The sequence below is a fragment of the Herpailurus yagouaroundi genome, unplaced genomic scaffold (assembly GCF_014898765.1).
Source record: "Herpailurus yagouaroundi ecotype Mexico unplaced genomic scaffold, PumYag 222, whole genome shotgun sequence".
Lineage (NCBI taxonomy): Eukaryota > Metazoa > Chordata > Mammalia > Carnivora > Felidae > Herpailurus > Herpailurus yagouaroundi.
The window spans coordinates 3,306,548-3,333,740 of NW_024412453.1; the positions used below are offsets into that span (position 1 = coordinate 3,306,548).

Consider the following 27,193-nt stretch of genomic DNA (forward strand, 5'->3'; position numbering starts at 1 on the left):
CTTGGGTCATTTAAGTTCATCTCATACCTGGGTTTAGAAACATTGGAGTTGCCCAGAACTGCATACTTCAGCAATTCACATAACTGTTCATGTGTTACTTCACAGTTTTCAGCAAATAAAATGGTAGATAAGCGGGCTTTCTGAAAAGATAAATCAGGGCATAACAAATGACTATTGGGAATAACAATAAAGCAAAGCAAATTATTAAAACATTCTAGTTTCTGATTGCTTTAGCGTATATGCAAATGAGGGGTTTAATTGAAAATGAAGGTCTAAAACAACAACCTATGATAGGACATTATCAATATAGTGTTTAAGAAACATTGATACAGAACCTTAATTATAGATACTTGGTTACATACTAGAGATAGTAGGATGAATAAAACAAGATTCATGCTCTCATGTTCATTTTACTGAAGTAAAAGAAATGCAAAAATAGGTAATTCCAATGCAATGTGGGTAAGTGCTATTACAAAGTATAGGAGTAAAAAAGGCTAACTGCCTTGGGGGTTAGAGAGTTTGGGGGATAGCTTCACGGAGATGAGAATACTGGGGCTGAGTCTTGGAAATAATTTGTCAGCCAGATAGGAGGGAACATTGTGTCTAAACATGTAGTTTTATTTGGCTGGAGCCAAGATGGCATGATGCAGAGCAGAGGAGATTTGAGAGTATACAGAAGAGGGAGCCAGATCATAGAAGTTCAATGTGGTCTACGGTAAAGAGTCTGACATTATTCTGGGGAAACAAGGAGTTCACTGAAGCTTCCCCTCCTAAAATAGCTATGCACTTCGGGGCGCCTGGGTGGCGCAGTCGGTTAAGCGTCCGACTATAGCCAGGTCACGATCTCGCGGTCCGCAAGTTCGAGCCCCGCGTCAGGCTCTGGGCTGATGGCTTGGAGCCTGTTTCCGATTCTGTGTCTCCCTCTCTCTCTGCCCCTCCCCTGTTCATGCTCTGTCTCTCTCTGTCCCAAAAATAAATAAAAAACGTTGAAAAAAAAAAATTAAAAAAAAAAAGAAAATAAATAAATAAAATAGCTATGCACTTATATTTGGTTATTAAAGCAATTCATGCTTGTGAAAAGAGATAACTGAGAAAGGTAAATAAAGACAATAGGTAAAAGAAAATAAAAGTCATCTGTACTTACAGAAGTCAGAGATAATTACCACTTTCATTTTGGTTTGGGAGGCAGCAGAGTAGACTGGTTAGGAGCTTAAGTCCAAGACTCCTACTACTTTACTTCAAATACCAAGCTCTACTATGTAGGACAAGTACCTTAACCTAAGACTCAGTTTCTTCATCTACAGAGTAATTATAATTCCACCTCATGAGATTTTGGGAAGATCAATGAGGTAGTACAAATGCAATATAGTAAGACTGACATTATCATAAGTACTTAATAAACACCAGACATTATTATTGCTATTGTTCCCATGAGTTTTTAAAGATAATGTTGAGCACCTATTAATTAGCCATTTAACAGTTCTGAGCACTTCACATCTATTAACTCATTTAATTCTTACAGGTCTTTTAAGTGGCTACTACTTTATCATCATTTTGCATAAAGAAATGAAGGAATGGGTAAGTGGTAGAACGAAGACTGGAATACAGGCTCCAAAGCCCAAAATCTTGATCTCTATACTATACTGCCCCTAAAGGATTATACTATACATTCTGTTTGGTAACCAACTCCCCCCAGCCAATAAATAAATAAATAAATAAATAAATAAATAAATAAATAAATAAAAATTTGTATCTTTCCAAAGCAGTTAAATATAACAAATACAAATTTTAATAGTCCATTCTCTAAATTTACCTCAACACCTAAAATTTATGTGAAAAAATTCATCATCGAGGACACTGTTTTTTGTAATAAATTATGAGCGTCGTTTTAAAATTCCCTGTACACCTGGATAAATTCTCCAGATAAGTTCCTGATCAAAATAAAACCTACAGTTGATCCTTCACACTTTACACACAGGTTTAAATTGTGTGGATCCACTTATATGTGGATCACTTTTGGTAAATACAGAATAGTGCTGTAAATGTATATATATCCGTGTTATTTTCTAATTTGGATGGTTGCATTGTGGCTACGTAGGACTGTTTATAGGAAATACATACTAAAATATGGGGGGCGGTGATCATGAAGCATTGTTTGCAATTACTTTCAAATGCTGGCTGGGGATGTTTTTGGTACTGTTTTTGCAACTTTTAACTTTGAGAGTGTTTCAAAATAAAAAGTGATGAGATTGTCTATTTCCTTAAACTTCTCACCACATTAACCCTTAAAAAGTTGTTCTGCCAATCTGATAGACAAAAAAAGAAAAAAACAAAGAATCCCTTTTTAATAGATGTTTTTAACAAATGTTTTCATAGCACTAATTCCCTTTTAACATACTACAGGTATCCCTAGCTTTCTGAAACCTTGTGTTCTGCCACTTCCCTCTTAAAAAAAAGATCTGTATAATCACTGTACCTGTTTTCACTTTTATTTTCAGCATGTTTCACAACAAGCCAGTTACAGAAGCGGGCACCCCTCACAATTAAATTGGCACAGCCAAGCTCCTTCTCCAAGGACTACACTGAAGAAGCCCCCATAGCTTTGATCTGTGTCTGTGAGCATCTACACTTTATCTCTATTTTGTGTATTAGTTAGCAAGATCTGTCCTGAGATATCTGAAAGCTTAACAGAGGTTATTTAGGGGGTATGAAAATGCTTAATTTTTTTTTTATAAATAAATGCTTCTTCACTTTACACCATTTCAGCTTACATTTCACAGGAACGCTCTACTTTTGGATAGTGGGGGAAACCTGTATATAACTTCTATTTGTCTTTCCACTACAACTAAGGAGGAACCTTTATTTACTGATTCTCCAAGTATCTAGGGCAGTGCCCAGCATATGGCAGACAAGAGAAATCTGATGACTGAAGAGATGGGCCACATATATTTGGCTCTCAATAAATGGCAGGGATGATCATCAGCTTTGTTATGTCCCTACTGGTATGTAAGTTGTACGAGCGCAGGGAGTTTTGGTTTTCTGCACTGGGATACCCCCAAAACCTAGAACAATTTCTGGTACACAGAGCAAATTGTTGAGTGAAGTATTTGTTGAGTGAACATTCTTTTCGGGTCGCAGGCACCTTACTAGGTTTAAACCGCCAGTATCAGCCCTGAGGCAGGTGGTAATCCACTATCATTCCCATTTTACAGAAAGCCTAATGAGTGGGTGAGGGCGACCAGTGTCCAGGGAGGATTTGGGGCCCAGAAGGCGGCTGGGGAGTCTCCAGCCCCGGGACAGCCCACTCGGGCTCCCCGTTACTCACCTTGGCCTCAGGCTGACTCTCCTCAAGTTCCCAACGGGCTCTCATCGCCTCAGCCGCCCCGACCAGCATGTTCGGGCCTCGCCTCCTCTTCCTGTCCTTCTTGAGGTGCCTCCCGGCCCTCTCCCTCTGGGGTTCCATGAGTCTGTGGAGAAAGATGTACGAGAGCTGAATAAACGCCGCCTCCTGACGGGGAAACAGCTGGGGCTTCGACAGCCTACCGCCTCCCTCAAATCCTCTCTTCAACTGCGTGTACGGAGACCTCCCAGACCTCCCTTAAAAGCAAGGCTGCCAACGATCCTCCCCGTTCCACGGAGGAGAAAACAGCACCGAGACCAACGGTTTTACCGTCCGCTCCAGAGGCAAGATTCTAAACGGTTTTCCAACGGCTCTACAACGGTTCCCCAACGGCGCAAACAGCGCCTCCGCCCGTTGGAAAAGAGGAAAGTTACTGCCAAGAGCCTTCCCTGCCAAAACACTCCCCGCGCCCCCCCGAACCCCGCAAATGCCGAAGAGAAGCCGGGCAGAGAAAACAGGGCGCAGCTACCTCCGCCTCAGTCGCAAATAGAACCGCAGCCTAGGCTGCCGCCTCAACCGCGCCAGGCTTTTGAACGGACCGGAAGTGGGAGTCTGACGACTTCCGGCAGTTGGGCTGGAAGGAGAAAGGAGAGCGGAGAATGGCTACCAAGAGGTTGGCGCGGTACGCGAGGGGTTTGGGGGGCTTGGGGTGGCTCCTGGTCCGGCGCTGGGGACCGCGGTAGGGCTAGGGAATGGGCATCCGCGGTGTCAGGCTTCATGCTCTGTATCCCGGCGTCTCCGACCTGCCTTCTCTGGCCCGGACTGAAAGATCTCTGTCTGGACCTCGGTCTCGAGCCTCAGGCCGCCCTCTGCGCGAGGGTGGAAGGACCGGGTTCGCGACTGTGTGGCGTTGAGCCCGTGTCTGCCCATTCTAGACCTCGGGAAACGGGTTAAAGGTGACAGCGCCTGGTAGGCCGTTCCGATGTCTCAGACAGCCCCCACTGCACCTGTCAAGCGGTTCACCCCATCACTTCCTAGTGATACGTTTAATTCATAATGTGAATTAATTGTGGCCTTCTCCCTGATTCCCGGTCACGCTGTGCACATTTCCGATTTCTAGATGTACTGTAATGTATTAGAAGATAGCATGGGCTTCAGAGTTGACGATCCTAGGTTCACACACCAAATCTGTGTTCTTTGGCAAATCACCGAGTGTTTTCTTCTCCATAAAGTAGAGGTAGCAAAAGTGACTACCTCGTACCATTGTTGAGGATTGAGATCACCAGAGTTCAGTGCCTACTATCTAGTAAGCAATCAAATAAATATGAGCAATTATTCCCAGCTCTTTGCACTTCCATCACACCTCCCTTTTCTTCTTTTTTTCTTCCCCCATCACACCTCTTAAACTAAAAACTACAACAGGAAGTGTCTGCCTGGTTAAACTCTACCAATTGTCAGAGTGGTTTGTCTTAACATCTCAGTAAGCCCAGCCCTTTCTGTGGACTCCAGTATTACCTTACAGTCTTTTACCATGAATGTCCAGTTTCTTTACGCAGGTATATTTTGAGCTCCTAGAAGACTGGATCAGCCCAATCTCCTCAGAACTGTGCTTTGCGCATAGCAAGGGCATGAAAAATGCAAAGGCAAAAATAAGTTTGTCAATGCGTCTTCTGCAATCACTCAAGTTCCTCAGTATTTACTGTAAAATAAGGGGAGCAGAAAGAATTAGTCTAAGTTTGCAAATATGAACTTTGAGGCTCATGCTGGTAAAATGACTACTAAAATCAAGAGGGTGACAGTCAGTATAAGAACCAAGGTCTTTTGCTCTCAAAGTCTAGTTCAATTTCCTCAAACATTGATACATTAATGATGAGGGTTATATCATTAGTTTGTTAGCATATTCAGACAGGAGCGTGAATGAGTTTGTTGAACATACTGGGTTGTTTTACATTTTTAGGCAGCTTGGATTAATTAGAAGAAAGTCAGTTGCACCAACAAATGGAAATGTAGGAAGAAGCAAATCCAGTAAGTAGTGTGCTTCATTTCTTTACATGTTGTATCCTTGCACTTTTAACACCGGTAAAGCATAAGGATACCCTTTGTTTTTCAGAGCAGTTGTTTGACTATTTAATTGTCATTGATTTTGAATCAACATGTTGGAATGATGGGAAACGCCACCAGAGCCAAGAAATAAGTAAGTCTGGACTGCTAATGACCAAAGCTAGCCCTAGAGAAGTCACTTTAAAGTTTATAGATACAGGGGTACCTAGATGGCTCTCTTGATTAAGTGTCTGGCTCTTGACTTTGGCTCAGGTTATGATCTCAGTTCATGGGTTCAAGCCCCATGTCAAGCACTGCACTGGTAGTGCAGAGCTTTTTTGGAATACTCTTTTCTTCCTTCTCTCTGCCCCTCCCCTGCTCACGCACGCTGTCTTTCTCAAAATAAATAATAAACTTAAAAAAATAAAGTTTATAGAATAAAATCAGTCAACAGTGTATTTTTCTTTTCAAATTTTTATTTAAATTCTAGTTAGTTAACATACAGTAAAATATTGGATTCAGGAGTAGAATTCAGTGATTCATCACTTACATACAATACCCAGTGCTCATCCTAACAAGTGCTCTTTTATTTTTTTTTTTAATTTTTTTTTTCAACGTTTATTTATTTTTGGGACAGAGAGAGACAGAGCATGAACGGGGGAGGGGCAGAGAGAGAGGGAGACACAGAATCGGAAACAGGCTCCAGGCTCTGAGCCATCCGCCCAGAGCCTGACGCGGGGCTCGAACTCACGGACCGGACTGCGAGATCGTGACCTGGCTGAAGTCGGACGCTTAACCGACTGCGCCACCCAGGCGCCCCACAAGTGCTCTTTTAATACCCATCATCCATCTAGCCCGTCCCCCACCCACCTCCCTCCATCAACCCTCAGTTTGTTCTCTTTTAAGAGTCTTTTACGGTTTGCTTCCCTCTCTGTTTTTTTCTTTTTTCTCCCCTCTCCCATATATTTATCTATTTTGTTTCTACATTCCACCTATGAGTGAAATCATATGATATTTGTCTTTCTCTGACTGACTTATTTCACTCCATCCATGTCATGGCAAATGGCAAGATTTCATTCTTTTTGATGGCTGAGTAATATTTCATTTCAACAGTTTAAAGAAAACAGTTTATGAATTGGTAGTTTAATATAAAACCTGACTTGACCAAAGAAGAGAACAAAAACCTAATATCTAAATGTATCATCATATAAAATGATTTTAGAATTCCATACAAAATTTCAGTTGTATAGAAACTGAAAAAAATACCTTTGCAAAAAGGAGTACATTTCAACTTCCGTGTGGTCTTCTTATTTAATTGTGGTATTCAAGAGTTTTAAGTAGGTATACTCAAAACTTTAATATTCTGACTTATTCTTTGGCATAGTTTTATTATAGCTGTTATATCACACTGTTTAGGTCATTTGAATATGCTTTTACTGAAACAATGGTATATGATGCTATAAGCTATATATATATAATTTATGTATATAATGTATACAATACTGTATGATGGTACATTATGTTTAATTTAGAGTGATTACATCATTAATATAACAATTATACATTCCAGTGTCAATTGGTGATTCTTTCATATAGTTGAATTTCCAGCAGTATTGCTGAGCACATCAACTGGAGAGATTGAATCTGAGTTCCATACTTACGTTCAGCCTCAGGAACATCCGATTCTTTCTGAGTTTTGCATGGAACTGACAGGCATAAAACAGGTATGCCCTACCCTTTTCCCTTTCTCTCTTCTCATCCTACCCCTCTCCCCCAGAAACAAGTAAGTGTGATGCAAATATTAAAATTCATCAATCAGTTAAGGGTTGCCTGGGTGGCTCAGTTGGTTAAGCATCCAACTCTTGGTTTTGACTTAGGTCATGACCTCACTTTTCATGACATAGAGCCCCCTGTCTGGCTCTGTGCTGACAATGTGGAGCCTGCTTGGGATTCTCTCTCTTCCTCTCTCTCTGCTCCTCCCCTGCTTACACTTTCTCTCTTTTCTCTTAAAATATATAAACTTAAAAAAAAAAAACATAAAATTCAGTAATCAGTTTTAAAAAGAAAGGGAAAACTATATACCATTTGGAATTAGATTTATGCACTGTTAGGAGAAATAATGTTCCCTCTAGAACTCTGTCAGAATCTTTAAAAATGAAAAAGAATAGTATAAAAATGAATATCAAATTTATTTTATGGAAATTAAGTGACATCAAATTTCTGTCAGTCAGGATTTAATTACTATATTTCTGTGTGATTTTAGGTAGAGCAACCTAATTTTTCTTATCTTGCAGCATTCTAATCATTATATTCTCTTGCATGTGTTTTAATATCTTTTTCACTAAATAAACTCTTTGCCAGTCCAAACCTCTTCTTTTTTATATCCCCCTATAGTGCATAATTATGTGCTAATGATGTGTTCAATAATTATAGAATTTTATTGTTGAATTCAAATTTTGTGGCTTTACTCAGGCTCAAGTTGATGAAGGAGTCCCTCTGAGGATATGCTTATCTCAGTTCTGTAAATGGATTCAGAAGATTCAGCAACAGAAGAAAATTATTTTTGCCACTGGGATTTCAGATCTGTCTAATTCCGAAGTAAAATTATGTGCATTTGTTACTTGGTCAGGTAAAAAATAAGTTAATATCTATAAATCATAAATGAGTAGGATTACTACTATGTAATTCTTCATCTGTAGTAAGAATTATACTTGTTAACCTCTTGGGACTCAAAAAGAAATCTAAGTGCCTAACAGATGTTAACCAAGGAAAGTAAGTTTATTCATATTTTTCAAATTACCATTCTGGGATACCTTAAAATTTTAAGACTTAACTTTAAGAATATTTTTAGATTTTTCCTCTCTGTTCTGGTTCCAGGCAAAGATGATTTAGTGAAGACTCTTATGCTATTTTCTACAATCTTGAATAAAAAGAATCTTAATTCAACTCACATCCTTTGTTTTCACAGTAGGAAAAAATGGGTTATTAAAGTAGATGTTTTGTATGCCTGTGATATAGCATTGCCATTAATAGGCATTGATAGTAATGCTGTGCCATTGATAGCATAGCATTGATAGTCATATTTGGTTTTAGGTTTCTGTGAGATGTCTGGTTTCTCAGTTACATTAGTTTTTTCCTAGAATTTTAAAAACAGATAACCTTCTCCATGTAGGCCTTGTAACTTGACACTTACTCTTCTTTCTGAAATATTTAGTGTGTTTTTTGGGGTGTTTAAGAAATCATTTTGAAATTTAGTTACCAACTTAATTTCTTAATAGTAAATTATGTAAAGTGAATAATTGTTAGATATTAACAGCAATGAAATTTTATTTTATATTATATAGTATATTGTTATAGCATACACATTATAGCTTATACACTATATATGGTACATATACTATAGAATATAGTATGTTTTGGTGGTATACTGTATACTATTATGTATATTATGTTTTTCTAGTATATATGCTGCCAAAGCGAGCACTATATTATGTTTTTATAAATTTTAGTATTTTATTTTATATCATCTTTCAACCTTTTATTTATAAATGTTGATAGCATAAGTAAAAACTGCTTGGCATCTTTGAATTTGTTCTATTTTAATATACTTAATGCAGACTGGGACTTGGGGGTTTGCCTGGAGTATGAGTGTAAAAGAAAACAGCTGTTAAAACCTGTGTTCTTAAATTCTTGGATTGATCTCAGAGTAACTTATAAGGTAAGGGTCAAAGATGGGGGCATGTTCACTTTTCTTCTACTGGAAAATGATGAAACTTCATCCCACGCATGGCTATAGGTTACTATAAATGAAATGTTTTCTTTTGAAACTTTTACATATATACATTTTTTAAAGTCTGTAAAACAGCACAACATAATAAACACATTCCAAATCTAATAGAACTAAAAATTATGAAAAGTAAGTGGTTAATATATAGACTTTCTAATAGTAACCTTTTTTGGATATGTCTTCTTTTATTTGATTAGATTTTCTATAGAAGAAAACCAAAAGGACTAAGTGGTGCCCTGCAGGAAGTGGGAATAGAATTCTTGGGAAGAGAACATTCTGGTTAGTATAAATTAAAAATAATTTTATTATCTAAGTCATTTTATTTTTACAAAATCTTTCATATGAATCTCATGTTTTTGGTGATGTCATTAATAAAGAATATCCTTCAGGGGCGCCTGGGTGGTGCAGTCGGTTAAGCCTCCGACTTCAGCCAGGTCACGATCTCGCGGTCCGTGAGTTCGAGCCCCGCGTCAGGCTCTGGGCTGATGGCTCAGAGCCTGGAGCCTGCTTCCGATTCTGTGTCTCCCTCTCTCTGCCCCTCCCCCGTTCATGCTCTGTCTCTGTCCCCAAAATAAATAAACGTTGAGAAAAAAAATTTAAAAAAAAATAAAAAAAAAAAGAATATCCTTCAACCTAAAAAAAGCTCCGAATCTATACTATACCATTCAAATTATTTCTGACTTTCAAATTACTACTATTGTAGGGCAAAGACTGCCATCTAGTGGGTTAGTTGCTAAAAAGAATGGAAATTAGCTAAATCAAATGGAGATTTAACAAATGCCCAGATAATACATTGAATTAGTGAAAAAAACAAACAAGATCATTAGATTACTCACAAAACATGGCCCCTACAGTGCTTACAGTTTTGTGAACTGTAATAGATTTTTATCTTCTTCTCTATAAATGTGTGTGATCTTGTCTTTTATTGGTACAGTTGCCACAGCTTTTTGCTAGTCTAATTTATCATGATTAAAATTAGTAGATGATCATAAATAGTATGCTCCAATTTAAATTGTGATTTCTTATTTTTGCTATACTTCCTTATGCTGGTACTACTAAATTCAGTGTTTGATATCTATTTACTCAGGGTTGGATGATTCTCGGAATACTGCCCTTCTTGCTTGGAAAATGATCAGGGATGGTTGCTTAATGAAAATTACAAGGTCCTTGAACAAGGTTAGTGGTATCTTGCCTCTTTATTTTGTTATATCAAACTCCAGAAGTAATCATAGGTTCATGGAAATACAGATACCATTGCATGCAATCATTGATAAATCAATGAATGATGATGTTTTTCTTTTTTTGTCAAATCATATTAGTGTATAATAAATAAATTATGAATGTACAGTTTCTAAAGCTATTCTGTGGAATCATAGGTTCCCACTAAGAAGAATCCCAAAATTTTGGCCAGAAATTTGAATACGAATCAAGTTGAAGAAGCATCGGCCTGCAACAGTAGCATTCGGGGTCTGAGTACATATGATAGAGAGCCTAAAAATACAGTAAATTCTCATGAAAAAGTTCAGTTGAGGTCAGCTGGTGTGAATTCTCCTATAAAGGGACAAGATCAGTTCCAACTAAAGAGCAATGTAAAAGTGGGTCTTCATGGTGGCAAAGGCTATTTATCTTTTTTTAATACAAAGCCCTCTACTTCCCTGGAGCAGTTGCAGTCTCCCAGCTTGAATACTCCTATGCAGAAGCACATAAAAAATGAACACCTTGCATTTAGTACCAAACCTAAGTCTTCAACAGTTAGTTCAGAATTGGTACTTATTTCAACTACCATTTCATCTGTTAATCATATTTCTGATATGGAAATGAGTTCTGCTCTTGATTGTTTACCTATGTTGGCTGATTGGGAGGATGTAGCTTTACTGCCAGCATCTCAGCCTGAGCAAAATATAGATTGTATACCTCCCATTAATGACTCAAACTTAGACACTTCACTTAATTCCATAGAAAGATTAATGATTTTAAAGGAAGGCACAGAAGAAACTCCTCAAAACTCTGAGACCTCTAAGTCTATTGTTTATAAGAGTCCACATACTACTATTTATCATGTAAAAGATGCCAAAGTTCAAGGTTCAGTTGCTTCTGACTTTAAATTACCTGAATGCAAATCAAGTAGCTCCAACAGTATTAATGCCAGTATGTCTCATCCTTCAGTTTTGGGGAAATACCCCCTCCTTTTAGGTAGTACTAAAAGGAATCCATCCAGTCTCCCAGCTTTCCCACCAGCAAAAAAACAGTCCTTCACTATTCATGAAGAAAAGCCTACATCATCTGATGGCTTCCCAGTGAGAAGTTGTTCCCAGAAGGTCCTCCCCTCTGTCTTAGCTTCTACAGTTAACCTAGAAGGACCTTGGAAGAGTGGAAAAATGACACCTCCATTATGCAAGTGTGGCCGAAGATCTAAGAGACTTGTTGTTTCTAATAATGGACCAAACCATGGAAAAGTCTTCTTTTGTTGCCCAAATGGGAAATACCAAGAAAATAGAAAATGTTGTGGTTATTTTAAGTGGGAACAAACACTTCAAAAGGAGAGAACCAACAGCAGCATTCTGTCTCATTCTCCGGGGGGACCCACTTTTAGTTCCCCAGAAATAAGCCATATTTGTGACAGAAATGTAAATTTTTCTACTAAAAATTCATTGAGACTCAGACCTTCAATGAGGAATTGATAAACCTTCCCTATGACTAAACTGTGTTTTTACTTTAATGTGACTTTTTGTGTGATAAAGAGAAAAAAGTGTATAGGGCTACAAGTCATGGGGACTTAGCATATCTGAGTTCTGTAGACTGCACTGCGGCTATTAAACACACATGCATGCACACACACTGAAAATGAGAAAAAAATTGATTTCACACACTTTAAATTTCCTTGATCAGTTATCTAACACTTCTCTTGTATTAATTCATCTATGAATCCTGATTGTTCCTTGAATTTCCAAACATCATGAATATTCTGATAATCGTCTTACACCTTTATTTTTGTCATATATTAACGTGCCAAATTTATCATACTTTTATCAAGAACCACAAATATTTTGTATATTCTATTAGATTAGATATAATAAACAACAATAGTATATAACATCCTTCTTTTACAGGTAGACCTTGAAATAAATTTAAATGTTTTTAAATTACTTGAATAAAAATGTGACTATTAAAAATCCCTAGTCTATTTTCAGGTAGACGCTTATACTTTAAGAATTAGGAGGGGCGCCTGGGTGGCGCAGTCGGTTGAGCGTCCGACTTCAGCCAGGTCACGATCTCACGGTCCGTGAGTTCGAGCCCCGCGTCAGGCTCTGGGCTGATGGCTCAGAGCCTGGAGCCTGTTTCCGATTCTGTGTCTCCCTCTCTCTCTGCCCCTCCCCCGTTCATGCTCTGTCTCTCTCTGTCCCAAAAATAAATAAACGTTGAAAAAAAAAATTAAAAAAAAAAAAAAAGAAATAGGAAATCTGATATATTATTTTTCTAAAAACTTTTATTTATTTATTTTGAGAGACGGAAAAAGAGCACGAGAGGGTGGGTCCAGGGAGGAGAGGGAAAGAGAATCCCAAGCAGGCTCCACACTGTCAGAACAGAGTCTGACAGCAGGGCTCAAGCTCATGAACTGTGATATCATGACCTGAGCCTGAAATCAAGAGTTGGACACTTACTGACTGAGCCATCCAGGTTCCCCTAAAAACTTTTATAATAAGTTGTTTAGTTTTATTTCAAAGCTTGAAGATTTGTTCTGATTTGTACATCAACATACCAGAAGAATTACTCAACTAGAGTTTGAAAACCAACATATCAGAAACTTGGTTTGGATAATACATGTTTAAAAATTTCTCAGCAATTGATGGTATTCTTTTTATATTACCAAAGTCATGAGAACATTGACACTAATGCAGAGGAATTTACCAAATATTTTATTTCAAAATTCAGCCTCTGATGTTATAACCACAAGAATTTATTTAAAGATTTTTTTTTTTTTAAGGAATCCTTGCATCCAATGTGGGGCTCGAACGTACAACCCTGAGATCAAGAGTTGCATGCTCTACTGACTAAGCCAGCCAGACACCCCAACCATAAGTCATTTTAAATCAACAATTTACAAGTATACTATTATATTTTTAATCACCTCTCCATAATCTTGTATTTGTACAGTCTTTGTTTTATAGATACTGTGATAAATAATAGAATGGAATGGATTTAAATCATTTCCCATTCTTTCTTCCTTAGTTCATTTCTTTTTATCTTCCCACTGATAGTCTTTGGCAACTCTTGAATAAATTCTACCTGTTGGTATCAAGGGAAGAAAATTAGCCAAGAAGTTTTCATCTTTAGACAAATCCAATTATATAGCAGTTTTATTATCTCTAAGTGAAAGAATTAAGGTACCCATCTGGGTGGGTTTTGGTAACAACCAAAACAGCAGAGGTATTGTTGAGGAGTTTTTTCTTGTTATTTAGTATTTACTACAAGTCCAGTTAGCCAGATGACCCAGAAAATTATGTCAAGAATTTCATTTTAATCTCAAAGATTCTGAATCTTATCCATGTCATTAGTTCAGTTTGGAATATTTGGTGTGACATGTTTGAGGAGAATATTCATTAAAATGGAAAAAGTAAACAGCTGAAGTTTTTCAGAACACTAAGCAAATTGTCATCATAATTGGAATACCTACCTTTCTGGGATATTTATAAGGTGCTGTAATTTTTTTTACATGTTCCTGAATCTCCTTTTTTAGTTGTTCTTCATCATGTGACTTGTAATCATGGCTCAGAACAATAAAAGCCTTTACTACCTGAAAAAAAAAAAAATTTGAAACACCAGGAAGATATGTTATGCATTTTTATGTTTCAGTGTGTCTTGTTTACTTTCTCTAACTGGGAATCTAAGTGCCTGGGATTGGGGGCAGAAGGCTTCATAGGGTTTGATCCCAGCTCTGTGCTCTTAAGCCAGCCATTTGAGTCCCACACCTCCTGTTCTGTGGGTCCCCTGCTTTGCCAATAACTTGAACCTTCTTACCTAAAAACATCTTGAACTTTACTTTCTGACCTGTTTGTGTTTCTGAGCTGTCTTTGCTGTCTTCTTGCCTCATCTTTTATTTCCTTCAAGAAAATTTCCTCTTAGAAACTTGACAATGTACTAAGTACAGTCTCTTCGGTAACAACCTAGCCTATCTAGCCTACTTTCTAGATCCCCACCCTCAGTATGGCCCTTATAAAGAGTATTCACACTTAGTTTGCCATATCCTTGTGGAAGGGAATAGTTGAGACTGCACACTCTTTATTCCAGAGACACTTGTGTTGATGTAAGACTGTGAAGATTCCAACAGCCACTTTGCTACTACTCTGACCAATTACCTGGCCCTGAGAAACGAGCAAAAGTGGTAGTGACCGTTGTTCTCTAATTGACAGAAGACAGGGAAGACTTCATCACTTTATGCTCACAAATGCTATTTTTCTAAATTCACTCTTCTTTGAAGTGTTCTGGAAAATCCTGCCCAGTTTTTGGATCATGTATGTACGCATTTATACAATTTTATCCTATCCATTTTTTGATATTTCATAAAATGTTTTTGTGTTTATACCTACTCTTCTGCTTTATCAACATTTTTATGAATTAAATGTATCCTTGCTATAAGTGAATAATTCAGATGCACATTGAGAACTAATATTTGTAATTATTAGTTTGCATATTGATGACTTGTACACCTTGGATAAGGTCTATTTTTATAAAAGTCTTTATAAATCATTACATAAGATGGTAAACTAATAAGGAACACCCTAACATGGTTAAGAGCATGAACTTTAAAATCAGACAGCCTGGGTTTGAATCACACTTGGTTGTGTAATCTTGGGGAAGTTTGGATACATTTCGGTGCCTCAGTTTCCTTCTCCAAAAAAAAAAAAAAAGAGGTTGTGAGAATTAGATAAGCTTACATATACAGGCCCTGTGTAGGGCTTATAATACCTGGAACATGCTAAGTCATCAGAAATATTAAGTATTAGTTGTAGTAGTATTAGAAGTACAAGTTTTTTGTTTTTTGGGTTTTGTTTTGTTTTGTTTTAGAGAGAGTGTGTGAGTGGGGAGAGGGACAAAGGGAGAGAGAGAGAGAATCTCAAGCAGGTGCCATGTTCAGCATGAAGCCCAATGTGGGAATTGATCCCATGATGCTGGGATCATTACCTGAGCTGAAATCAAGAGTCCAAATGTTTAATTACTGTGCCACCTAGATGATCTCTTTGTTGTTGTTTTTTTTTTTTAATTTTTTTTTAACGTTTATTTATTTTTGAGACAGAGCATGAACGGGGGAGGGTCAGAGAGAGGGAGACACAGAATCTGAAACAGGCTCCAGGCTCTGAGCTGTCAGCACAGAGCCCGACGTGGGGCTCAAACTCATGGACCACGAGATCATGACCTGAACCGAAGTTGGCCGCTCAACCGACTGAGCCACCCAGGCGCCCCTGGTTTTTTTTTGTTTTTTTTTTTAATTAAAATCCTTAAGTGGGCTTCAGAATTTCTCTCAAATTCTATGCAAAATTTTGCATTTTTATGAGAAGAGCCTACAGTTGTGCTATTTAATATAGTAATCACTAGCCACATGTAGCTGTTTAAATTTAAATTAAAATGAAATAAAAATGTTCTCAGCCACACCAGCCATATCTCAAGTGCTGTATAGCCATGTGTGGTTATTGTATTGGATGGTGCAGATAGAGAATATTTATGTCTGTCATTGCATTAGTCTATGTCCATGTCCTTCAAATTCCAAAAAGCTGTGTGATCCTACTGGTGGAGTTCAGAGTGAAGGAATAAATTTTAATCACCAGCTCAATTCCCTGCTCTCATCTATCTGGAATATTGGGGGCCTTGCCTGGCAAAGGGGACCTGAAGAGTGGCATGGAAACTTTAAACCCAAACTACCATTTGACCAACCCCAATAAGAATGAGCTTTCAAGGGTGCCTGGCTGGTTTAGTCAGTAAAACATGTGACGCTTGATCTCAGGGTCATGAGTTCAAGCCTATCATTGGGCATTTACTTAAAAAAAAAAAAAAAAAAAAAAAAAAGGAAGAGCTTTCAGGACTCCTGTCTTATTCACAGCTTTTTTTGAATTCTCTACTTGGCTACCTACCCAGCCTACTTCTAATTGCTGCCTCGGTTCCTACCTTTGACCTTGCTCCCACCCCTGATATGTGATGCCAGCCTATCCTCCTCAACTACATAAGGGACCATGTTGTTTCCAAACCTGGGGAATAACGCGATTCTATCTAGCTGACCTCTGACATCCTATCCTACTGTGAACCTGAGTTGTTGGCATTCACACCATCCCTGTATGGAAAGAATTCAAATTCCTTATATATATTTTCAGTCTTATCTTTAGCAATTCTTTCCTGACTAGCGTATTTACTAATGACTATGTGACTTGCAAAGTTAGTGAATGAATCATTTAATTGTGTTTCCATAAACTGTTGAAAAGTATGTGTTAGACAGCCAACAAATTATAAAGTGGAGATGAATCCATTTTTTTTACCTCTCCCCTGATGGGATCTGGGCTGCTGACAACAGCTGCCTCTGCAACTGCAGGATGCTCAATCAGGGCACTTTCTACCTCAAATGGTCCAATTCTGTAACTGGGAAATAAACATATGACAGGAATATATAAAGGTGAGCAGCAGGTTCACTCTAGAACACTGATGATCAATTAACTTAGACATATGCACAGATGAAAAAGAAAATTACCCAGAGGATAATATGATATCATCAGATCTTGCGACAAACCAGAAATACCCATCTTCATCCATATAGCCCCGGTCCCCAGTGATATAGAAATTGCCTCGTAGGGTTGAAACTGTTTTTGTAGGATTATCCTGTGAAACAAGTAGCATTTTGTTAATATTACTGTGAATGTGATTCTTCTATTCGGTCGGATTTTTAAGTGTTGAAGGAGAAAAAAAAAAGTTTGGTTTCTTTGAGAAGCCTTGGAATGAAGAGAAGCCAGTGCAGGAAATAAGGATGCAATTCCAGCATTGAGCTAGCCCAATCAAAGAGAGGCAAACTACAGTGACAAAGACTAGGCATGCTGCCATCCTGAGAATTGTCTATGATGATCACTAAACTCTCTGCAAGAGTTCAGAGCTCCAAGATATGGGCTAATTAAGTCTTTTGCTAAGTGGTTAATATCTAATACGGGTAGGAAAAGCGAGAAGTGAATGCTTAGAGTTAAAAGAAAGTACCAGCACCTAATAATTCAAAGAGCAGTTTTTCTGTTTTTGTATTTTGTTTTAGAAACAAAACCGGTTCTGCAACTTGGTAGGAGGAAGAATGAAGGATTGTTACATTATGTAAAATTCACTGACAAGTAGAACCTGGACTTTTGATTATATTGATGCAAACTTTAAAATATATATACTTCAATTAGACATGAAAATAGGTCTGCAAACAGTAGGGAGGCTGTAAAGGCTTTAGTGAAAGACATTTACTTAATCCCACTGCCCCACTTTCTTTCCCTCTCACTGCTGTTCAGAAGGGAAACCACTAATCACATTTCAGGAAAATGATTGGGTGCTGTCTTCTATTGGAGATGATCAGTGTATACAAAGAGGGCTGTCTTTCTAGGGCTCCCTTCTCTTACCCTCATGGGCCTGGAACAGTGATCTAGCCCAGGGAGAATAAGCATTTGGGCGTTTCTTCAGTTTCCTACCTGAGGGATTACAATTCAGGACAATGAGTCTCTCAAAAAGCCAAGCACCTATCCTACGTGTGTTTTGTGACAAATAGGGATAGTTACCAAGCACTTTTTTAAAATATGTATTTTTGTATTATTTATTCATTTTGAGAGAGAGAGAGAGAGAGAGCAGGGGAAGAGCAGAGAAAGGGAGAGAGAGAATCCCAATCAGGCTCCACGCTGTCAGCATAGAGCCTGTTGTGGGACTCGATCCTACAAACCATGGGATCATGACCTAAGCCCATATCAAGAGTCAGTGCTTAAATAACTGAGCCACCCAGGCTCTCCTTTTGAGAATTAAATAGGAAATAAATCTCTTACTATGTAATGAGCAAAAAGGCCAAGTGGTCGATTAGGTAGGACTTGAATGCCAATATCTCCTTCTTCTCCAGGAGGTAGAACATTGCCATTTATGTCTAAAATCTAGGATAAAATAGAATGATTTATTTAAGGGAATATTTTATTTAATGTGCCAAAATGTTAAATTTTTACTTTGCATGTTTTGTTTTGTATTTTAAGTATATTTTAATTCCCAGAAGAAATATGTTTTACTTAAATTCTTACTGCAAAATATATTTTAAAATGCAAGTTAGCAAAACGTGAAAGAAGAATAAAAAATGTTAATTTCACTATCTACCAATAATCACACTTTTGGTGATATTTTTTGAGACAATATAGACATAGAAAAAAATAGAATCACTTTATATATACTGTTTTACAGCCTGCTTTTATCAATTGGCAATATATCTTGATTATCTTTTAAGTAAATATTTCATTACCAGTTTTTCCAAATTTAACTGTGGAACAAACAAAACCTTACTTCAGGAGCCCATTACAAGCGAGGAAAGGGGAATGTTCTCTGGTGGAGACACTGGTGATATGTCAAAAGTCTTGCTTTCTTACCTTCTCCCCCGTCCTCCTGATTCTCTGAAGTGCCTAGCATTTCGTAAGCACTGACTGCATTCCAAGTAATAAATGCTAGAGCTCTACGTACTCCACATGTATTGTTTTCTTTAGTCCTTACAACAGTCCTATCTGGTTATCACTATCACTATGCTCATTTTACGTATGAGGAAACTGAGGTGCAAAGTTTAAGCAACAAAGTACATGACTGAGCTGGAATTCAAATCTCAACAACCACACTCCAGATCCTATCCTTTTTCATCATTACACTTCTTTGTAGAATCTCTTCAGGGAGTTAGTCCACTTTTTAAAAATCCAGATGCACATTTCTCAGGTTGATTGCTTAACTCATGTGCCAGATTTTGCCTTAAGTAACTTTTAGCTGTTTTTAAACATGAACACTCTACTTTTACATATATCCTCCAAGAGCCTTCAAACCCAGGTTTGTGTGAAATGGCTTGTGTGGAAAATAAGGGTATAATACTTATTTGGCACTTTCCAGATGGAAATGAGCTATGTCTCCAAAAAGAAACTTGAAAGGCAAAGGAATTCTAAATGTAAAATCTTACTTTTAAGTTCTTGTAAATAAAAAAATATAAATTCCCACCCAGTCATCTAAAGAATATTTGGCTCCGGTATCAAGGAATTACTGATGGAAAGGAGATGTTTTAAGAGTTCTAAATACTTCTCACAGACTACTCTTTAATAGATGAGAAAGAGACAAAATGTTCTATTTCTGGAGAGAATCATGTTCCTTATTCAAGTGTTCTTAAAATCATGAAAATTATGGGCTTTGAGCTTTGAAGTTGCAAGAATCTCATATCCAGCTGGTTGGAGTATATCCCCAGATTCCAGGATGTCACTGCAGATGCTCTTATCTAGGTAACAAAAGCAGTAATAAGAGCTCTTGGGGAAAAGTTAAAAATGAAGATAGCTGCATTAGGGAAATGCAAATCAAAATTACAAGGAGATACCACTTCACACCCATTAGGATGGCTACTATCAAAAAAACAGAAAATAAGTGTTGGTGAGGATATGGAGGGATTGGAACCTTTGGACATTGTTGTGGGAATGTAAAATGGTATGGGCACTGTAGAAAACAGTATGGCAGTTCCTCAAAAAATTAAAAATAGAATTACCATATGATCTAGCATTTCTACTTCTGGGTATATACACAAAAGATTTAAAATCATGTTCTTCAAGAGATATTTGTAATAGCTAAAATGTGGAAAGAACCCAAGCACCCATTGACAGATGAATAGAAAAGCAAAATGTGTTATAGCCAATCCAGTGGAATATTATTCAGCCTTAGAAAGGAAGGCAATGCTGACACATGCTACATGGATGAAACTTGAGGACATTATGCTAAGTGTGATAAGCCAATCACAAAAAGATGAACACTATGATTTCACTTATAAATAGTAGTCATAAAAACTGAGAACAAACTGAGGGTTGATGGGGGGTGGGAGGGAGGGGAAAGTGGGTGATGGGCATTGAGGAGGGCACCTGTTGGGATAAGCACAACATAGAGTTGTCATAGAAAGTAGAATGGTTGCCAGGGCTGGGGGCATTGGGGAATGGGAAGTTACTGTTTAATGGATATAGAATCAGTTTTACGAGATGAAAAGAGTTATGGAGATGGATAGTGGTAATAGGTACACAATATTATGAATGTATTTAATACCACTGAATTATGCACTTAAAATGGTCAAGATGATAAATTTTATGTGCTTTTATTATTTATTTTTTTAATTTATTATTTTTTTTAATGTTTATTTATTTTGAGAGACAGAGACAGAGCATCAGCAGGGGAGGAGCAGAGAGAGTGACACAGAATCCAAAACAGTCTCCAGGCTCCGAGCTGTCAGCACAGAGCCCGACGCGGGGATCTCACGGGCTCGAACCGTGAGATCATGACCTGAGCCAAAGCCAGACGTTCAACCGACTGAGCCACCCAGGCGCTCCTATGTGTATTTTATTACAATAAAAAATTGGGGGGGAAATGAAGGTGATGATGCTGAGTGGGGATGCATGATAGAGCAGTTTTCCTCTTGGCCACATCCTTTGTGCATTCAAATATAGTTGCCCCAGAAATCCACAGGGCTTAATTAGTGGAGAAGTGGTGATACATTGCTGTTGGGATTCATGTGAGTACAGCTGTACTGTGAGAACTTCATAGCAACGCATGTTGGGAATTGTCATTAAGAGGGAAGAAAGGAACACAACTTTGTGAAATGCCAACCTGATTGCATATAATGCAGACAAGAGAAGGCTCAACTATCAATATTTCTTTCTCCAACTTAAGGCATCCTATAAACCAATGAACTATTATTAAGCCTGTTTACAGAATGTAACCAGGGCTCCCTGACCATCTCTTCTTAGAAAAGCTTTTCAGGGGTGCCTGGGTGGCTCAGTTGGTTAAGTGTCTGACTTTGGCTCAGGTCATGATCTTGCGGTTTGTGGGTTCGAGCCCCACCTCAGGCTGTCTGCTATCAGTGCAGAGCCTGCTTTGGATACTCTGTCTCTCTCTCTCTCTCTGCCTCTCCCCCCCCCTCCACCCCGTCTCTCCCTCCCTCTCTCCCTCTCTCTCTGCCCTTTTCTCTTTCGCACTCTCTCTCTCAAAATAAATAAATAAACATTAAAAGAAAAAAAGAAAAGAAAAGCTTTTCAAAGGAAGGGAATGCAAGGGAGAGCTGAATGATAGTAATGGCACCTATCTTTTAGACCTTTATTATGTGCCAAGAACTTTGTTATGCTCTTTAGGGATATTATCTCATTTAATCCTCACAAGAAACCTATGATATCAGTTTCATTATTAGGGCGACCAACCATCTCAGTTTGCCCAGGACAAAGGCAGGAGAGTGTCCCTGGGATGTATGACTTTTAGTGCTACAACCAAGTAAGTCCCAAGCCGTTCACCATAGTCCCTATTTTACAAATCAGGAAACTGAGACTTCAACAATTTACCCAAAGACATTCAGCTAGTGAATAGTAGAGCCAGATCTGAGCCATCAGGCAAGCCTATCTTTAAAAAAAATTTTTTTTATGTTTATTTATTTTGAGAAAGAAAGAGAGAGAGTGAAAGGAGGAGAGAAGAAGGCAGAGAGGGAGACACAGAATCTGAAGCAGGCTCCAGGCCCTGAGCTGTCAGCACAGAGCTGGGCATAGGGCTCAAACTCACAGACCACAAGATCATGACCTGAACCAAAGTTGGAAGCTTAACTGACTGTGCCACCCGGGCACCCTGAGGCAAACTTATCTTTAAACAAGGTTCTCAGCAACGTTAAAGTAAGGGAAAGAACCCAGCATCTGGTTTATTCTATAAACAGTGACATCAGCAATCAATTTCATCTAAATTTTCTCAGACTTACCTAATCATAAGAACTGGGGCACTTGTTTAAAACAAAGATTTCATTTTCATCTAGAAGGGGCCTGAGAATTAGTGTTTTAAAACAAGTATCCAGGTGATTCTTATGATCAGAAAAGCTTTGGAAGCATTGATCTAATCCATAACTAACCCTCATTTAGTTTGGTTCTAAGCTCTCCATTCTGTAAGCTCATCCATTTTGTGTTTTTGTTGCTATGCTATGGTTTTCTCTTATATATTAGTGTAAGTTCCTTTGGCTATACCTGGCTTTGGGTATGTTGATCTGAGAACATTTCTAACCCTGTAAAAAGTGTGCAGATAGGAGAATAGGATGCTCCCTAGGGATCAGGTGGTAATAATGGCCATGGTTAAAGAAAGCCAGGAAATGGCCTGGTAGGACTAGGGAAAGATAAAAATATTTCAGCCACTGTAAACTGTAACTTCCTTTGGCCTACTTGACCCCTCAGGAGGTCTTGACCTCCTTCATCAGAAAGGGCACAGTGTGATGATGTGATTAAGAATATAGATATTGGAACCAGATTGCCTGGAATTGAATCCCAGCACTAGTAGCCACTAGCTATGTGACTTCTGGTGAATTCCTTCCCTCTCTGTGCCTCATCTGTAAAATGGTTCTTTTTTATTTTATTCTTTATTGAATGACAGTTGACATACAATGTTATATTAGTTTCAGGTTTACAATATAATGATTTGACAAGTTTATATATTATGTTGTGCTCACAAATGTAGCTACCATATGTCATCACACATTATGATTACAATACTATATTGTATTGTATTGATTGACTATATTCCCTATGCCGTATCTTTTATCTTTATAACTTATTCATTCTATAACTGGAAGCTTGTATCTCTCATTCCCCTTCAGCCATTGTAAAATTGTTCTTATACTGGTATGTCTCTTATAGGTTCTTTCTGGGAATCAAATGGATTAGTACTTATAAAATGCTTAGAACTGCATGGCACAAGCCACTGCTTTGCTAAAAAAAAAAAAAAAAAAATGGAGATCATTAAACTAACATCTCTAATCCATTGCTAATACGTGGAAATTAAGATATCATGGAAGTAGCATGAAATCATCACCAAAACTAGGAGTGTAGGGGTAGGTGGTAAACAGATTAGGTTGTTAAATATTCTCCTGGAAGGGGATGTGCAAACCTTAACATCAAAAGCAGGAGATGGCTTTCCCATTGAGCCAGACTTGATTTTCATTCCCTTAAAATTTCCACAGATTAGCACCTAGTTAAGAAGAAGAAAGAATAAAGTAACATTACAACTAACTTAAAATTAATTTATTCACCCACATGCATTCATTCAGCAAATAATTATCAAAAATTTATGATGAACCAGACGCAAAAATAAAACATATTTTCTGCTCTCAGGGAGTGTAGAGATAGACACTAAACAAAGACATACAGTAAAGTTATAACACTTAATAAATTGATAATTACTAAAATGTCCATATTTATGAAAACATACCTATATTAGCAAGATACTTGTTCTGCTCTTTCTATTTAATACATTTGTAAATTTTATTTTTGGTATATTAATTTTTGACCATTCTTATGGTTTATAAATAGAAGCATTATAAAAAGACACTATGAAAAATTTCTTTCAGCCTTTCCCTTTTCTGCTCCATTGTATGCCTCCTTTTCCTTACATAATAACCACTTTTGTTATGAGTTCATTCACTTCCTCTAGAATTTCTTCTTCTTATGTCTACAAGCTCTTTAAATAACCCCTTTTAGAGTATACTTGCCAAGGAGTTATCTAAGTGAACTGTTAATATTTTAAGTAGCAAGGAACTCAGAATTTTCTATTTTTGAGGCAGCTGTAAGAAAGTTCGCTCTTTCGTAAGGGGAAATCTGTCTGTTGATCTAGCATTCTTTCATTTAAAATATATTTTAATGCCCTTGTCCTGATCAGGTCTATAGTGGTTTTTTTCAGTGAATGGCTACTTAAGCAACTGTATCTGTTACAGTTGTAACTTTTTTTTTGGTAACTGGTTTCCCTCCAACTTTCTTTAAACTACTCTTCTAACCACTCCTCTACTGCCCTATCCCTCAAACAATTGTAAGGATATAATAAACACTTATTTTTAAAATTTATCAGTTATATAAATCACTTTTTATTTATCCAGCTAACTCGAGTCCGTCCCTGTCTTTTCAATGAGGTCATATACCGTTTCTGTCTGTCCATATCCTTCATAGATATCCAGACCTGTTCGGTTTCTCCATTGTTCAGTCACTTCAGGATTGATTGGTTCCCCAGCACTCACACAGTGCTTTAAGCTTTTGAACTTATAGCTTCTCAGAAAACAAATAAGTTAAATTTGGGAGACAAGAATAGAGAGAAATGAAAATTAGTGTTATTTCTAATGAAATTCAATATGAAGTGTGTTTTAGTTCCTTCCTTACTCCTCTCTTCAATACAAACAAAATGAACAAACTCTTCTAACATCATAAAATGACTCCCAAGACATCCATTTTTTTCCCCTCTTATTTTCTGGGAGTGTGTGATTTGTTGAAAAAAAAAAAAAGAAAGAAAGAAAGAAAGAAAGAAAGAAAGAAAGAAAGAAAGAAAGAAAGAAAAAAAGAAAAAGCAAGCAAGCTATGTCATCCTCAGGGAAGGTATCTCATAATAACATTTTAAATCAGTGATTAAGAATTTACCAATTGTATGGTTAAATTCACTGTGGAATATTTATGTAGTGGAATCCTATAGACTGTAAAAGGAAAAAAAAATAAGGAAGTTCCTGGACATGTTGTCCAATAGAATTTTTTGCCACAATCAAAATGTTCTATTATCTGCACTATCCACTGCAGTATCACCTAGCCCTATGTGGTTACAGAGCACTTGAAACATGGCTAGTGCAACTTTGGAAGTGAATTTTTAATTAAAGTTAAATTTAAATAATTGCATGTGGCTAGTGGTTACCATATTGGATAGCACTGGATAGCACACAGTTCCAGGATGTACTGTTAGGCAAAAAAAAGGAAGGTGCAGAACTGTGAGCATACTATGTTTCCATTTATGTGTATAAAAGAATGGGGGAAGAATACTGGCATATTGGTTTGTATAAGCACAGATTTCAGGGAGAAGGAGAACTGACACTGAGGACAAGGTTTGGAGGGAGACTCCATTCTGTAATCTTATATACCTATTGAATGATATGTCATATGAAATATTTCCTATTCAAAAAGTTTTAGCAATTTTAATGATTTAAAAATATTTACCAATGTGCCCTTTCAAATGGAATCAAGAGTAAAAGACATTCATCCTTTTTTCCTATTTGCTGGGACAGGGCTCCAAGTTGGAGTAATTTCTCTACTTTCTCAGCTCATGTAACATTCATCATCCAAAAGATTGAACACTTTCTTATCCATAACCTCTGGGATCAGGGGTATACCTGTGACTAAACCCTCCCTTTTCTCACCTTTCTTGGGGGAGCCTGCCCTGGATGTAATAATTATGATTTAAAGAATGAAAGCAAGAAGGAGAAGGGGGTGAAGAGATTGTTAAATTCTGTACCTACTAGTGTGGAACTTTGTTTTTAGGCAGAAAGATCCTTTATTTTATGGCTTACTCTTCCTCTCTCCTACCCCCACTAAGTGCCTATTTACCAACATTTCTTACCTGGTCATATCATTCTGTATAAGCATTCGGTATGCAGTCGGCGCTGAACAGAAGACGGTGATGGGAAACTCGGAAAGTGTCTGCAATTTAGAAGTAAACTCTTAGTCTTACTACAACTTTAATAAGTTGCTAAATGTTTATTTAGGGCACAGCACAACTTAAACATTGTTTATTCTAACATAAATGCACTCACACCTTTTGCCTGTATATCTTTTCAGGATAAATGACTTACCAGGTGTGAAATACCTTAAATCATGTTGTTCAGTCTGATTTCTGCAAGCTACTGTATTCATCAGTCCTGTCAGGAACGCTGCTAAAGCATTTCTAAATGGTGACCTCTTGTTCTCTGCCTTACCTGAAAGATGGAAGTTGGCTCAAAACGTGGCAAGTAATGTGCAAATACACATGCTCCCTGGATCCATGGAGAAAAGATGCTGCTCCATGCAGACTTTGCCCAGCCTGTGTCTGAGGTATTCCATATCACATCTGAAGGTGTCAAATCCAGCCAGAACCTGGGAAAACAAGGAATCATCCTGATATATGTAGGAAAAACAAATTTAAAAGACCAATAAATGAATCATCACCTCCGCAGTTTTGACATGTCAAGCTGCAGTTCCGTGAAGTTACCTTCCATTTACAGATAATCCTAAACCAAAACTGCTATGGGTGTGTCCGGTCATTTTCGGAGTTCCACTTGTTCCACTGGTAAAGTAAATGGCCATCATCTCATCGTGTTTTGTTTTCACACAGGTGTGGTTGTCACTGGCCTGTCTACAAAGGAAGAACTACAATGATTCTGCACATGATACACAGCACCATGAACTGTTAACCACAGCCAAGTATTCGAGAAACCATCTACTCGGACCTCTTCACCTTATGAGTCAGGCCTCAGTGACTTGGGTTGAATTCCAAGGTAAAAACCATCTCTTTCTCTATCTTCTTAGGTGCTTTCTGGAATCAAACTAAATTTTGTCATCAAAGCCCACTTATAGGCTGGTTTCATAGCTTTTCTACTATACAAAAAAGAAGACTTGATGCATTTTAAAAAACTGAAGAGGGTGCCTGGATGGCTCAGTCGGTTAAGTGTCTGACGCTTGATTTCTGCTAGGGTAGTGATCTAATGGTTTGTGGGATCAAGCCCCATGTGGGGCTCTGAGTTGACAGTGTGGAGCCTGCTTGGGATTCTCTCTCTTCCTCTCTCTCTGCCCCTCCCCTGCTCATGCTCTCTCTCTGTCTCTCTCAGAAATAAATAAATAAATTTAAAAAAATAAATAGATAAAAAAACTCAAGAGTTTGATCATAACACCAGCATAATGAGGATTCTATGATCTCATAATGATGGCTATGTGAGAACTGCCCCATCCCCTTCACTGTGGATGTTC

General features: G+C 37.7%; 3 protein-coding genes and 1 non-coding gene across 20 annotated transcripts in view; 2 read left to right on the forward strand and 2 right to left on the reverse strand.

The window, feature by feature from the left end:
• The window catches only part of REXO5 (RNA exonuclease 5), a 39,920-nt gene extending 34,913 nt beyond the window's left edge, over window positions 1–5,007 (reverse strand). For 4 of the 6 annotated variants that reach the window (XM_040458824.1, XM_040458823.1, XM_040458825.1 and 1 more), the window contains exons 1-3: window positions 3,870–3,977; window positions 3,326–3,467; window positions 28–140 (exon numbers count right to left, since the gene is read on the reverse strand). In XM_040458824.1, coding sequence (XP_040314758.1) covers window positions 28–140; window positions 3,326–3,463 — 251 coding nt within the window. In that variant the 5' untranslated portion in view covers window positions 3,464–3,467; window positions 3,870–3,977. Of the gene's footprint in view, window positions 1–27; window positions 141–3,325; window positions 3,468–3,597; window positions 3,645–3,869; window positions 3,978–4,855 lie in introns of those variants that run through there. The other 2 variants (XM_040458822.1, XM_040458821.1) reach the window with 2 other exon arrangements.
• The window catches only part of ERI2 (ERI1 exoribonuclease family member 2), a 63,106-nt gene continuing 39,839 nt past the window's right edge, over window positions 3,927–27,193 (forward strand). For 3 of the 9 annotated variants that reach the window (XM_040458829.1, XM_040458830.1, XM_040458831.1), the window contains exons 1-9: window positions 3,927–4,022; window positions 5,298–5,365; window positions 5,451–5,534; window positions 6,977–7,104; window positions 7,853–8,009; window positions 8,998–9,098; window positions 9,365–9,446; window positions 10,255–10,343; window positions 26,562–26,724. In XM_040458829.1, the coding sequence (XP_040314763.1) occupies window positions 4,000–4,022; window positions 5,298–5,365; window positions 5,451–5,534; window positions 6,977–7,104; window positions 7,853–8,009; window positions 8,998–9,098; window positions 9,365–9,446; window positions 10,255–10,343; window positions 26,562–26,724 (895 nt within the window). In that variant the 5' untranslated portion in view covers window positions 3,927–3,999. Of the gene's footprint in view, window positions 4,023–5,297; window positions 5,366–5,450; window positions 5,535–6,950; window positions 7,105–7,852; window positions 8,010–8,997; window positions 9,099–9,364; window positions 9,447–10,254; window positions 10,344–10,543; window positions 12,140–13,152; window positions 14,008–26,029; window positions 26,207–26,561; window positions 26,725–27,193 lie in introns of those variants that run through there. The other 6 variants (XM_040458834.1, XM_040458832.1, XM_040458826.1 and 3 more) reach the window with 6 other exon arrangements.
• ACSM3 (acyl-CoA synthetase medium chain family member 3) overlaps window positions 10,763–27,193 on the reverse strand; it is a 57,597-nt gene continuing 41,166 nt past the window's right edge. For 2 of the 4 annotated variants that reach the window (XM_040458836.1, XM_040458835.1), the window contains exons 5-14: window positions 26,439–26,582; window positions 26,167–26,323; window positions 25,812–25,891; window positions 24,358–24,481; window positions 23,334–23,414; window positions 18,209–18,310; window positions 16,903–17,030; window positions 16,694–16,793; window positions 13,843–13,962; window positions 13,062–13,454 (exon numbers count right to left, since the gene is read on the reverse strand). In XM_040458836.1, coding sequence (XP_040314770.1) covers window positions 13,368–13,454; window positions 13,843–13,962; window positions 16,694–16,793; window positions 16,903–17,030; window positions 18,209–18,310; window positions 23,334–23,414; window positions 24,358–24,481; window positions 25,812–25,891; window positions 26,167–26,323; window positions 26,439–26,582 — 1,123 coding nt within the window. In that variant the 3' untranslated portion in view covers window positions 13,062–13,367. Of the gene's footprint in view, window positions 10,857–13,061; window positions 13,455–13,842; window positions 13,963–16,693; window positions 16,794–16,902; window positions 17,031–18,208; window positions 18,311–23,333; window positions 23,415–24,357; window positions 24,482–25,811; window positions 25,892–26,166; window positions 26,324–26,438; window positions 26,583–27,193 lie in introns of those variants that run through there. The other 2 variants (XM_040458837.1, XM_040458838.1) reach the window with 2 other exon arrangements.
• Window positions 21,190–21,274, forward strand: TRNAQ-UUG (transfer RNA glutamine (anticodon UUG)). Its single transcript has one exon. It is a non-coding gene; the product is annotated as a tRNA-Gln (tRNA).